This window comes from Scleropages formosus, chromosome 10 (assembly GCF_900964775.1).
Source record: "Scleropages formosus chromosome 10, fSclFor1.1, whole genome shotgun sequence".
Lineage (NCBI taxonomy): Eukaryota > Metazoa > Chordata > Actinopteri > Osteoglossiformes > Osteoglossidae > Scleropages > Scleropages formosus.
Genome location: NC_041815.1, coordinates 8,139,389 through 8,151,823, shown reverse-complemented (window position 1 = coordinate 8,151,823; position 12,435 = coordinate 8,139,389). Strand labels below are relative to the sequence as shown.

General features: G+C 42.9%; 2 protein-coding genes across 5 annotated transcripts; one reads left to right on the top strand and one right to left on the bottom strand.

Annotated features, from left to right (window-relative positions):
- Positions 1-1,191: 1,191 nt before the first annotated feature.
- LOC108933454 (cyclin-dependent kinase-like 1) lies at positions 1,192-7,103 on the top strand. 4 transcript variants are annotated; one of them, XM_018750542.1, is made up of 11 exons: positions 1,192-1,766; positions 2,114-2,296; positions 2,554-2,675; positions 3,500-3,572; positions 4,889-4,979; positions 5,306-5,506; positions 5,648-5,730; positions 5,915-5,971; positions 6,117-6,269; positions 6,631-6,703; positions 7,023-7,103. In XM_018750542.1, exons 2-10 carry the CDS (start codon positions 2,129-2,131, stop codon positions 6,673-6,675), a joined length of 993 nt encoding a protein of 330 aa, XP_018606058.1. In that variant the 5' UTR covers positions 1,192-1,766; positions 2,114-2,128; the 3' UTR covers positions 6,676-6,703; positions 7,023-7,103. The 4 variants fall into 4 exon arrangements, with proteins under 4 accessions (XP_018606058.1, XP_018606057.1, XP_018606056.1 ...); XM_018750541.1 differs by having other exon boundaries at positions 6,625-6,703; XM_018750540.1 differs by having other exon boundaries at positions 1,193-1,766; positions 2,557-2,675; positions 6,574-6,703.
- Positions 7,104-8,066: 963 nt separating this feature from the next.
- On the bottom strand, positions 8,067-12,191 carry LOC108933452 (cytochrome P450 2C20-like). The gene is made up of 9 exons (XM_018750537.2): positions 11,841-12,191; positions 11,393-11,555; positions 9,967-10,113; positions 9,664-9,824; positions 9,230-9,406; positions 8,970-9,111; positions 8,694-8,881; positions 8,384-8,525; positions 8,067-8,264 (listed from the first exon to the last, which is right to left on the bottom strand). Exons 1-9 carry the CDS (start codon positions 12,012-12,014, stop codon positions 8,083-8,085), a joined length of 1,476 nt encoding a protein of 491 aa, XP_018606053.2. The 5' UTR covers positions 12,015-12,191; the 3' UTR covers positions 8,067-8,082.
- Positions 12,192-12,435: the final 244 nt, after the last annotated feature.

Here is a 12,435-nt window from a genome sequence, read left to right as displayed (position 1 = left end):
CCAAGAAGTCAGGCCTAAACGTCAGAAATATTCCTCTAGCACCCTGTTTCCAAGAAAACTGTCTCTCTGCTCCCCGTCGTTTTATTTTTGGTCGTTTATGGTGAAGGAAGGTTTGATGCATTTGGCAGATGTAACATCTTCCGCTTTACACTGTCACTGTACTGATACACAGGAAAATATGTGCAGATTAGGTCACTTTCAAGCAACAAAACAAAGCCAACTGTTTGACACAAATAAACACTTTTAAACGGATATTCCCAGAGATGCATTTCTTATTGCGAGAAGACTGGAGCACAGTAAAGCAGGGATGAATTTCCCTGGAAAAGTAAATGCAGGCTTACAATAAACCTGCCTCTCATACAGGTAACATCATGCCTACAGATACCAGCACACACACACACACACACACACACACACACACACACACACACACACACACACACACACACACACACAACCATTGACTGACACCACTTGTCCCGAGCAGGGTCACGGCAAGCTGCAGCCTAACCCGGCAACACAGGGCACAAGGCCGAAGGGGGAGGGGACACCAGTCCGCCGCAAGGCACCCCAAGCAGGGTTCGAACCCCAGACCCGCCACACAGCGGTCACCAGCCAAACCCGCTGCATGGTGGTTATGGAAGTGTTCAAATCCCATGCCTTTCACTAAGGTATTTGACACCACAATACCCTGATCTGACACAGTACAAGTGCACTGAAGTGTAAATCATTGTAAAACTGGTTATCTAACAACATAAGTATCCCTTAGTTTTTCATTTTAAAGTAAAATGTCAAATAATGCACATGTATTAACTTGAGAGAAGACCATTGGAACTGTGTATCTGGAGAAAGACCAGTGGAAAGAACTTTTCTGGTGTGCTGGTAGTGTCCCCTCCTGGTGACACGGAGCAAAGAGAAATGTGTGTAAATGTGTGTACAGTACAGTGCGATACTTGAGAACTGGGCACCCAGTCTCAGGTTCAGAAAATCCTGTTGGACGGAATGGTCTTTAGGAATTAAGTCCTGAAAATACAGACAAGGCCGTTAGCTTCGTGTCTCGTATGGTTTACGTATTTATTTTTCTTTTTTCTACATACTAGCTATCCTTTTCCAGCGTTTTCCCCTTCGTTTGTATAGTATTTGTGTGACTGTCTTTTTTTTTTTAACTCCCAAGGTTCCTTTAAGCTCCTTAGTGTCGTTCTTAGCTGCCAGTGGTGTTTTATTTCACATGTACATTAACCGGCGTCTCAAAACTGGACCAGGATCAGTCAGTGTCCACCACCGACTAACTGGAAAAGAAATGCTGGACATTACTTCACAAACTCTCTCTCACATCTCAAAAACTGTGAAATGGAACAACGATAAAAGCCAGCTTTGAGTCAGTATATCCTAAATCAACGGTTGTATTGCGTTTTATTGAGCTGCGACGGCGCTGGACGACAGGACGAGTGTGTATGAAAAGTGAAAGACAAGCAGCGGTTCGTCGTGAGCGCGAGGGGTTTCCAGGAGAACGGGGGCGTCCCGCTGCTCGTGACGCGGAGAAGAAAGGAGCCTCGCGCTGCGCCGACGAGGGAGAAACCGCGCGGGAAAAGCCGCGTTCCACCGTCTCAAAGACGCTCGAGGTGAAATGAAGGGCGTCTTATTAGCGCTACAGCAACCAAACTGAAGAGCTTGAGCGAATGGAGAAGAGCGTGCGACAAACACAGCGAGTCAAGGATGTGTAGCGGGACACGGCGAGGAAGAGCCGCCTGATCCTCTCCGTAACGGTAAGAGGGAAAGGTTTTACTGCGTCATGGTAGCCGACGTTAAAACCCCAGTATGCAAAACTTGTCTTTCGCACTTATTCTGCAAAGTCCTTCTCAAGAGCTGTGCTCATCTGCACTGTCTCTAATTCAATTCTTTATAACCACGATAACCCGCAATAAAGGATGTCACATTATTTTTCTCTCTTATTATTGTCATTGACATCAGAGGAGAGTGGATCACAGCAACACACATGAACCATATTTTAAATTCGGTTCTCTTTTAAGGACAAAGTCCTTGGGTTTTGTGGAAGACAGGTGTAGTGAAGGAATGGTGTGTGTTCGTGTGTGTGTTCCCTGGGTTTGTGCAGGCCCACCACTCTGCGATGGAGAAGTATGAGAAGCTGGCCAAGATTGGGGAAGGCTCCTACGGAGTGGTCTTCAAATGTCGCCACCGAGACACGGGACAGATCGTCGCCATCAAGAAGTTTGTGGAGTCCGAGGATGACCCGGTCATCAAGAAAATTGCGATGAGGGAAATCCGCATGCTAAAGGTTCGGAGAGGCTTGGAAATACAAAGGCGTACACACGCATACACATACTGTATACGCTTAGAATCGTTGGCAGTTGAATTTCAGACATGGGAGCAAAGTGGAGTAATGCTGCATCCACCCATGCAAACCCAGTTCTCAAGAGGTGTAGAGCACGTGCAAATAAGTCATTCAAGTGTACGTGATTGAAAGAAATATACTGGAAGGAAGGAGGATGGTACCACGCATCCCAGAAGAACACTCTTGTTTTTGCCCTGCAGCAGCTGAAGCACGTCAATCTGGTCAATCTTCTGGAGGTGTTCAGGAGGAAACGGCGACTCCACCTTGTCTTCGAGTTCTGCGAGCAAACCGTTCTCAATGAGCTGGACAAATATCCACGAGGGTCAGTGTCTGTCGCCGTCTGTCCATCTGGGCCAATTAACTGTCTCCTGCACTGTGTTCTCAGTAACCTCGTGTAGGTTACCGCATTTTTCCGATCTACAAAGACAGAAAGTTGTTGTACTGCAAAATGTAGCATGCGTTTCTTGAAGGCTCAAAATCATTAGAATTTGGTGGAATTGTTCCCCGTGACCCCATATGGGACAAGCGGTTCTGAAAATGTGTGTGTGTGTGTGTGTTTGAGGGCTGTTTGACTGCATACGGTTTCCATTCGTTCGCATGTATTTTTTTCCCAGACCCCACTTTTTGTTTTTATTGTGCTTTTGTTAAATTTATGTTTTTTATCTTACATGCTGTTGTTTTTTAAATAAAACTCATACTGCTGTGTTTATCAATATAAATAACAATACTGTGAATACCATTCAGGCAATATAAAATGCAGAGACACAAGTCAGTTGCTGGAAGACTTAAGAATATAAACTGTTGATAACAAGGTCAGAAATGCTTGTGCTGTATATTTTCAACTTTTCTAAGAAAACTGTTGCCTATGACCCCTTCTATGCTGTGAAAGGTCAAGAGACCAAGGGCTGTTTTGGATCTTTTCTTGTGAAGCTACACAAGGAAGCAGACCGCAGTTAGCTGTCACTGCTTCACTGAGTCCTCCATTCCCACAGTTCCTTGCAACAGTAACACTAGATGGCCCTGCAAACAAAGGCACTGGTTGCCTCGGGAGACAGCACAACAGTTACTGTGGTGACAAGTGGACGACGTTCTGTGAGCGGAATATTGTTTGGCGAAAGGCTTCGGTTCTCTCTTTGTCTTCCGCAGGATGCCTGAAGCTCATCTGAAGAGTATCGTTTGGCAGACGCTGCAGGCTGTCAACTTCTGTCATAAACACAACGTCAGTTACACATCTCCTTTCTCTTCCTCCCTCTTTTCTTCTGTGTTAAGGTTGTGTACCACCAGTGTTAAATTTCTGTGACTTGTATGTGCTGCAGCTGACATTTATTTAATCCTTTTTTTTTTTTTAAAAAAAAAAAAAGAAAACTGCTTTAAATAGTGTGTACAGTTTGCCCTTGACTCACAGACTTAATGGGACTCACACTAACATTAGTCAAAAAGTAAGTAAAATGTGACGCAACTCAGGACGGAGGCTCATCAGTTCAGTATGCAGCTGCTTGTGTAATTTGCACCAGCCAAAGCGGTGGTATTGGACTAAGTGACTGTGCTTTGAGTTAGCTCTTCGTTTGTTTCCGAAATTCACTTTTGTTTTCTAATTTGTACATCATGTTTAGAGGAAAGCATCTGCTAAATGAATAAATGTAAATGTTAACAACCCGGACAGCTGTGCAGGGTAGGAAGCGAAAGTGGGGTTCTTCACACTGAAGCAGAGCTAGAGGTCTGTCTACCCTCTCTCCTAATGAGCAGACTGTAGTTGCGAAGGGGAAGACAGCCCTTCTACTGGTGAGCCAAGATGTTTCGTGCACATGCTTGGGCATTCACAGTCCCCTAGCAGGAGTATTTAAGACACGGTCTAAATAAGAAGCCCAATAAAGTACCCTGGGCCAGAGCTAAACCAGGGTGTTGGTGTTCACTGGCGATTCCTTGATGCCTTCCTATACCCCGCACATCACAAAGTTCACTAATGTCCCATAAAAGCATAATTATATAAAAAAAAACTCTTTTTATAGAAAAACCGTTTGTTGTACGTTAATTACCTTAAAGCGTAGACAACAACATCGCATCAGCTCAGCCGCACACTGGTGGAGGATGACAAAGTGGTGTCACACAGCTCAAAACTGTTAGATATAGATGGCAGAGGATCACGTTCATGGAGCTTGTTTATCTTCTCTTTGCTTCTTTTGCACCTTCGGTGATTTGAAAATCTCGAGGCAGAGCTTACAGTTCTCCATAAGTATCTTACAGATACATCAGATGGTTTTGAGTACAGTTTGATTTGAATTGATATGTCAGCTTAAATGCTTCTCAGAAAAAGTTTTGTATCAGTGAAAAGTTCGTTATTTTAAAGTCCGCAAGTCATGGACCAACTCTACTTCATGACTTCACAAGAATTCTAATGGCTGATTGAACTGTAACTAAAGTATACATATTTTTAAGCGTCAAATTCTCTTGACATGGTCACTCAACTTATTTGCCTGAAAGGTTTTCACTAATGGAATGTGTCTATTTCACATGGGCCTTCTCTGTCCTTCCCAGTGTATCCACCGTGATGTGAAGCCTGAAAACATCCTCCTGACCAAGACTGGGGTCATCAAGTTGTGCGACTTTGGCTTTGCCAGGATACTCAGTAAATCATGAGGGCATTTGCTCATGTGTATTTAATGTGACTTTTTCTGGTGACCAGCATGTGTTAGTTAGCAAAAAATCTGCTCTTGTAGCTTTTCCTGCAGTTATGGTGTAAGTGCTTTCCGATAGGAACACTGTTTGGAGTTTTCACATTGTTTCCATTTTATATGTCTCACTGCTGTTAGATGCCGTGTATTGGAAGGAAGTAGACTTGTAATTGGAAGGTTGCTGCTTCAAGTTGCTTAACAGAAGCATGCTGTCGGTGGGTCTGTTAAAAGCACAAATTGTTCGGAGTTTGAATGTTTCTGTATGCTCTGTCTCCTACAGCAGGTCCAGGGGACGACTATACAGACTACGTGGCAACACGCTGGTACAGGGCCCCAGAGCTGCTTGTGGGGGACACTCAGTATGGTCCACCAGTGGACGTGTGGGCCCTCGGCTGCGTCTTTGCTGAGCTTCTACATGGAAACCCGCTCTGGCCGGGGAGGTCCGACGTGGACCAGCTGTACCTAATCCGCAAAACCCTAGGTAATGTATCAGAGAGGCACACAGTGTAAATGAATGTAGTCACCGAGGGTCCTGAGTAGTTTTAATTTGCTTATTCTGAGTACTCAAACACTCTGTACTAGTTATGAAAGGAGTCAAACTTAAGTCTTTGCTTTCCTCCAGGTGATCTAATCCCCCGCCATCAGCAGGTGTTTCGCTCCAATGTCTTCTTCAGTGGTGTCAGTATCCCTGAGCCAGACACCATGGTAACCAGCCACCTTCACCATAATTCTAACACACCTATACATCTATACACATGGCTTTTTGAGCTGCTGAACCCCCCCTTCTGTCCTGATTTATCCTGTACAAACTTTTTTTACTCCTAGCTGTTGAGTTATTAACTGTTGGTGATTGATGCGTAGTGGATTTTTGCCTTGCTGTTTTCTTCAGGAACCCTTGGAAAAGCGATTTCATGATGTGGCTCCCCAGGGTCTCATGGTTTTGAAGGTGATCTATGTTTTCTCTGCTTTGTGTTTGTATGCTTGCTTGATACTGAGTGCCATGCAGACCCTGCACAGGGAAGACTTTAGCAGAATCTTTGGTTTTGTTGTTGGAAAGAGCTGATACTTCATACTTATCGATGTGCCTGCAGTCCTGCCTGATCATGGACCCCTCCCTGCGGCTGTCCTGCGAGGAGTTGCTGGAGCTCCCGTACTTCCAGGAGGAAGGAGGTGGCAGCTGGGGGCGTGAGGGAGAACGTCCAGGAAGGCGGCACGACAAGGGACTGAGACGAAGGCAAGCTGGGGTGAGACCTCCAGCCTTTATGATAGCTGTCTTGTGCCTATTTTCTTTTCTACTTTCTTACCAATCACCCACAGTGAAGCAGCATTCCTGAAAGGCACACTTCACTGCAAAGCAGATCCATCTGCAGTGTTCTTGTATCCTATAAGTAAGGTTGTTCTGTTATGGACCTGTTGCTGAGCACCTGGCTAGAGGCACAGAAATGACACTTTTTCTGTCACTTTCTGTCACCGTTTATCCACACTGTTAACAAATGTGATTCAAGTGGACACTCGGAATGAGTTTTAACATTACACCATGTCTTACAGCCACAGTACCTGCCCCAGCTGCCCAACAGTAATGTCTCTCCTGTTCCCGAGGTTAAGAAGCATGTTAAACACAGATACGACCACCACCTGCCCAACATCTAGACAGACAGAAGTCACTGAAAAGGAAGAGGTGTGTATGCGTGCAATTTATGGCAGTTCAGAAAGCAAGAGTAGGCAGCAACATGACTATACAGAGTTATTAAAGCACATTTCTACAATGTGACTACCAAAGGTTAATGTGGTACCATTTACCCACCTTACTCTGGAGTAATGTTTTTTCTTTAAAAAAATACAATTTTCTTATCACACACTGATGGTTTGTGGTAACATTGCATTGCACAATACATAGGGATATAGTATTTGTCATAGTTTTAGCATATTAAAAACGCATATATTATAACAGAGGGCAAATTTCTTACTCACTTTCATTCGTGGTTTATCATTGTCAGGGTTGCAGCAGTCCCAAACCTGGCCTAGATTCACTGGGCAATAGGAGTACACCCTGGATGGGATGCCATTCCATCGCAGAGTAGCGGCACATATGCACATTCTCTGGGCAATTTAGAGTACCGATTCACTTGAAACATCTCTTTGGACTCTGGGAGGAAACCAGAGCACCCAGTGGAAGCCTGCACAGATATGGCAAGAACATGTAAACTCCACACAGACAGAGCTGGATTCAAGCCTAAGCCTGAACAGCCCATGAGCCGTGAGGCGGCAGTGCTATCTGCTGTGCCGCCATACTGCCGTACTGCTTGTAGGGCAAGTTTATATGACTCCCATAATTATTAGTTCTGATTTAGAGAATTTCAGTTTAAAAAGGATTGAATTAATATAAGGATCTGTACAGATGAATATTACTTTGAACATGTTTGCAGTAGTTGAGGGAGTAAACTCAACAATTTAGATTTATTTTGGTTTTTTTCCCCTATTACAATATTTCATTTTATATCATAAACTAATCTGCAGTGGCCTGTTACATAACAAATATAAAGTTGTACTATTAAAAAGATTTTGAGTAAAAGCTTAAGCACTTTATAATTACAAATAAAGGATTTTTGTAAATAGGGGTGTGAGTATATACTTACTGTACATGAAGTACTCTGCGTTACCCATAACTGATTTATTTTTCGGCTCAGTACTGCAGCTGACATTTTTTAAGTTGAGATTTTGGTGGCTCTCAGAATAAAACTGTAGAATTCTGGACTGAATGTAATTGGTGTGGACTTCATCATGTTGAATTTAGCTTTGTTTCTTAAAAAAATGAACAGATTTTAAATTTTACCACCATTGATCTTGTTGTCGTTAATGTGTTTTTATTTGCAGAAAGTGTTGTAGAATCATTCCTGAAGATGTGCTCATAAAGTGAATTCTTTTAAAATGAATTAATGATTCATGATAAAGTGGTTCTATCCCGCAAAAGATTTGTTTGATTAATAATTATTAAATGAACACCAAGCTTGGCATTTTCTTTGATTTCAACAATCTAGGACCGGGTACTGAGAAGAGTCAACGAGGTGTTGCAATAAGCTCATAGTTGCGTACTATTTTGCCAAAGCTGCTATACTCAGGGGTGGGGTCCAGGCTCTCTGGCCCCCCAGGGCAGGAGAATGTGAAATGCTGCAGTAAGGACACCAGGAAGAGGAAAAGCTCCATCTTTGCTAGAGATTCTCCAACACAGGCCCGCTTACCTGTTAAAAAATACAGTGTCATGAGTATGCAGTTAAGTTCTGAATCAACAACTTTGGTGTTGCCGAAAAATATTGGACCTACAAGATGTTAAAGCAAAGTGAATCATAAACAGATCAACCTGCAGAGAATGGTATGAAAGCTGGATTCTTCTTGAAGTTCCCATTGTGATCCAGAAAGTTTCCTGGGTTAAAAGTCCAAGGAGACTCCCACTGTGTTTCATCTCTCAGCACAGAGTGCAACATGGGGAAGATATATGTTCCCTACAGAGGGGACAGGCAACTTCAGATAATGAACAGAATAACTGTGTAGTGCTATAGCATTAGTTTGCTTGGACATCCCATGTATTTACAGTGTCTTTGAAACGTGTTTACCAGTTTCAATGCAATGAAACATGGAAGACAAAATACGTAAGACTATGCATGTAGTACCTTTGGAATTATATAGCCTTTGAACACAATGTCAGAGGTAGCATAATGAGGAACATTCATTGGTGCAATGTCCAGGTAGCGTTGAACCTCATAGATCACAGCATCTGTGAAGGGGAGGGACTTCCTGTCCTCCATTACTGGGCAACGGTCTCGTCCGATTACTTCGTCAATCTCAAGCTGGACTTTCTCTGTAAAGTTGCAGTTCAGGCTCTGCATTTTACATTTCCACTTAAAGGTCACACTGATGTTTAAGAGTAGAATGCTTAAGTGCCTCACCCTGTATGTTTGGATGTTTAATCAACATCATAAGAGCGTATTTGAGAGTTGTGCTGGTGGTCTCAGTTCCAGCTATGAAAAGACCCAAGACAGTTGCTACCATGTTCTTATAATGGAACTCACTGGATGGATTGTCCTTCTCCTGTCAAGAAAAAACACAAGGAGGACAATCTGAGACAGGTCTGGAGAGAAATGAGCAGTTAACATGAAGAGGTTTCTGACAGTCATGTAAAATGTTCTTCATCCTTCAACCATCATACCTGGTTGAGTCTGATTAAGAAGCAGTCAGTGAAGTCTCTGGGTGAAGCAGGGCTCAGGGTCTTCTCATGTTGGTGGATTTTCTCCATGATGAAAGCCTTGAGCTTATCTGTGTCAGCCAGCACTTTATGCTGGTACCCTGGCAAACAGTCCATCAGCCAGGGAAAGGTGTTGTATAGCTGTGCAGCGTCAGCAAAAGTCCAATGGTTATGAAAGTGGTCATATTTATGTAGCTTTTAGTCTCAGTAGGAGCCCTGTTTTCTACCTTTACGAAGACATTGTCCTGAGTAGTTAAGTTTCACAGAATAAATAAATCAAAGAACAGGTCAGGTAAGATGGCAAGCATCTGTGCCTCAGTGGTTTTCTCTAGTTCCATCTTCCCCAGCTCAATTCAGTGGGATCTTCTCAAATGTCAGTGTTCCTCCGCATGTCTCACCTGGCCCAAGGGGGTGTTGATGAAGAGAACTGTCTGACTGATGATCTTCAGCAACTGAAGGAAGTCGTCATCGTGATACTCAAACCGATGACCAAACACCAATGCACAAATCACATTGGATGCAGTCTGGCTCAGGAAATATGTTGGGTCACATGGAACAGCTGGCAGTAGTTGGGGATTGGGGACATGGCAGTAGAAAGGTTAGGCTCTGCAGTGGCCAAAAGCAACCCCTCCTATTTCAGTCTCCACCTTCGCTTTTGCTCACATATTCCTTCCCCTGCCCTAAACACATCACCCACTCACAGTTTGTCTTGGCCAGACGGTCTATCAGGTATTTGCTCTCGGCCAAAATCCATTCTTCCATGGTTTTGCGACCCATGCCAAAATTCCTGAGGGTGCCTAGCGTGAACCGTCTCAGCTGTTGCCAGCACTGTCCATTACTGGCCAGACCTGAGGACAGGAAACAGTGGTAATTTACCTGAACAGGAAATGAAAAGACAGTTAATTTATCATGGCCACTTATCATGACTACTTTCTGTTGATACAAGTTATATTTTAAAAATTGCTCCTCAGGTTTTATTGCCAAATAATGTAAATATTTGTGTGTACAGACATGCATCGCTTAATGATGGAGATACGTTCTGAGAAATGCGCCGTTAAGCGATTTCATTGTTGTGAGAACATCATAGAGTGTACTTATACATACCTAGATGGTATAGCCTCGATCACAGTGTACTTACAGTATACACACCTAGATGGTATAGCCTTGATCATAGAGTGTAGACTACTTATACACACCTAGATGGTATAGCCTCGATCACAGAGTGTACTTACAGTATAGACACCTAGATGGTATAACCTCGATCATAGAGTGTACTTATACACATCTAAATGGTATAGCCTCGATGCAGTGAAGAGACGCAGTAAACACGAGATTTATGGTGCTGCTGCCAGTGTAATACAGCATATTGTTTTACAGTAAACTTTTTTATAAGTAGGAATACACTGTAAAATAAGGATAAAAAGTACAGTATAGTAAATACATAAACCAGTAACACAGGTGTTTATGATCATTATCAAGTATTATGTACTGTACATAACTGTATGTGCTATACTTTTATACGACTGGAAGCGCAGTAGGTTTGTTTACACCTTCAGCACCACCACGAACACGTGCGTAACACGTTGCGCTACAACATTACGACGTCGCTAGTCAATAAGAATTTTTCAGCTCCATTGTAATCTTATGGGACCACCATCGTATATGCGGTCAGTCGTTAGGAGAAATCTCGTTAAGCAGCACATGACTGTATTGTAACAACCCGCGTTACCTTAAGTTTGAGCGAGAAATGTGTTTAATGTAAATAGTTTGATTATGGGTAAATTGTAAATAAAGTGTGCAACCACTCGGGGCACTTTTGACCGTGTTTGCCAATGGGAAGGAGAGAGAGCCTGTGGGTCTTAAGCAGCCTGGGAAGGCTGGTTTGAGATGTAGGTTCTTGAGGAAATGGGGTTCCTTAGACTGAGAGCATTATTTCTCTGTGTGTGCTGGTTCAAATAAATGTTCAAAATAAACACTGGCTGTGGGTCCTCCTTCGCCCCATCCCAACCCAGAGTGCAGTGTGCCACGATGTACTGTATTGAAGTTAAGAACTACAGAATCTCTGGTAGTAAACTAACTTTGTCTCACATAACAAGCTGTTCATCACAGCTTCAATTAATGTCTTACCATAGCCTTCTGTGATGTTATGTAGAAAAGGGATGACACCTCTGTCAGCAAAGTCATCTGCCTGGTCACACAAGGCTTCTTTTACAGTTTTATAACCCACCAGAACCACAGCCCGCTGGCGTCCAAAGTACACGGTGAACACTGTCCCGTAAAGCCTACTGAACTGGAGACAGGAAGATAGTCACATATGCACAGGCGGTGCGACAAAAAATTAGTTAACATACACCAACACACACATTGAGAAACGCTCAAAACACTTTCAGCTCCTGTCGATGCTAAATTTAATCAGTTCTGCTAGTTAAAATCTGAAGAAAATATGCTAAAAGACAAAGCGAAAAAAAAAAAAACTTTTCTTTACAGAAAATTCAGAATATAGGCTAAGCTATAGCATGGAGCAAACATAAGCAGGACTTTGCCAAATGTTTCACATGCCTCTTACTATACACACCTCCAGTAAGGTTGTAAAGGGAGCACTCTTGTCTATTTGTAATAAGTTCCCTAATAAGGGTAGAGGTTTGGGACCAGGGGGGAGAGAGATGTACTCTTTGTCTCTTTTCCACCTGACAAACAGAATCAAAGCCAAAACAAGTCCTGTTAGAATCAGTGTGCTGGAGATCTCCATTGCTTCAAAGCCCTCTGCAGTACAACCACCAACATCCACTTTCGCTTATATCTTTACTCTTCCTTTGTTTCCTTCTTCTTCTTCTTTAGCTCATTTGTTCCCGTCACACTTCTGCGTCTGGTTCGGTTCTCAGTCTACACTCAGTACTACTTCTCCGGCATTTGTGTTTTGCCTAGTGTTGCAGGACAGATGTTTGACTTCAAGTAGGGCACAGTGGAACAGCGTGACTCCTAGTGTTTAATGAGTAACTCCTAATGTGCAATGTTTAACCATTTTTTTTTCACACATCATGATTACGATGCTCAAAATAAACAAATATAAATTCTAGTCCTTTCATAACAGATAAGAGTTTCCTTTTTTGAGAGGAGGTGTTTATTTTCATGTTTTCTTTTATAAGAATGAAGTACCTGAAACACTCTTT

Coding starts and splice junctions, on each gene's coding strand:
- LOC108933452 (XM_018750537.2), bottom strand. CDS start 12,014: ATGGAGATCTCCAGCACACTGATTCTAACAGGACTTGTTTTGGCTTTG. Junction 9,112..9,229: donor TCTTAATCAGACTCAACCAG/GTATGATGGTTG, acceptor TTTTCTTGACAG/GAGAAGGACAATCCATCCAG. Junction 8,882..8,969: donor TAAACATCCAAACATACAGG/GTGAGGCACTTA, acceptor GCAACTTTACAG/AGAAAGTCCAGCTTGAGATT.
- LOC108933454 (XM_018750539.1), top strand. CDS start 2,129: ATGGAGAAGTATGAGAAGCTGGCCAAGATTGGGGAAGGCTCCTACGGA. Junction 5,507..5,647: donor CCTAATCCGCAAAACCCTAG/GTAATGTATCAG, acceptor GCTTTCCTCCAG/GTGATCTAATCCCCCGCCAT. Junction 6,270..6,573: donor TGAGACGAAGGCAAGCTGGG/GTGAGACCTCCA, acceptor CATGTCTTACAG/CCACAGTACCTGCCCCAGCT.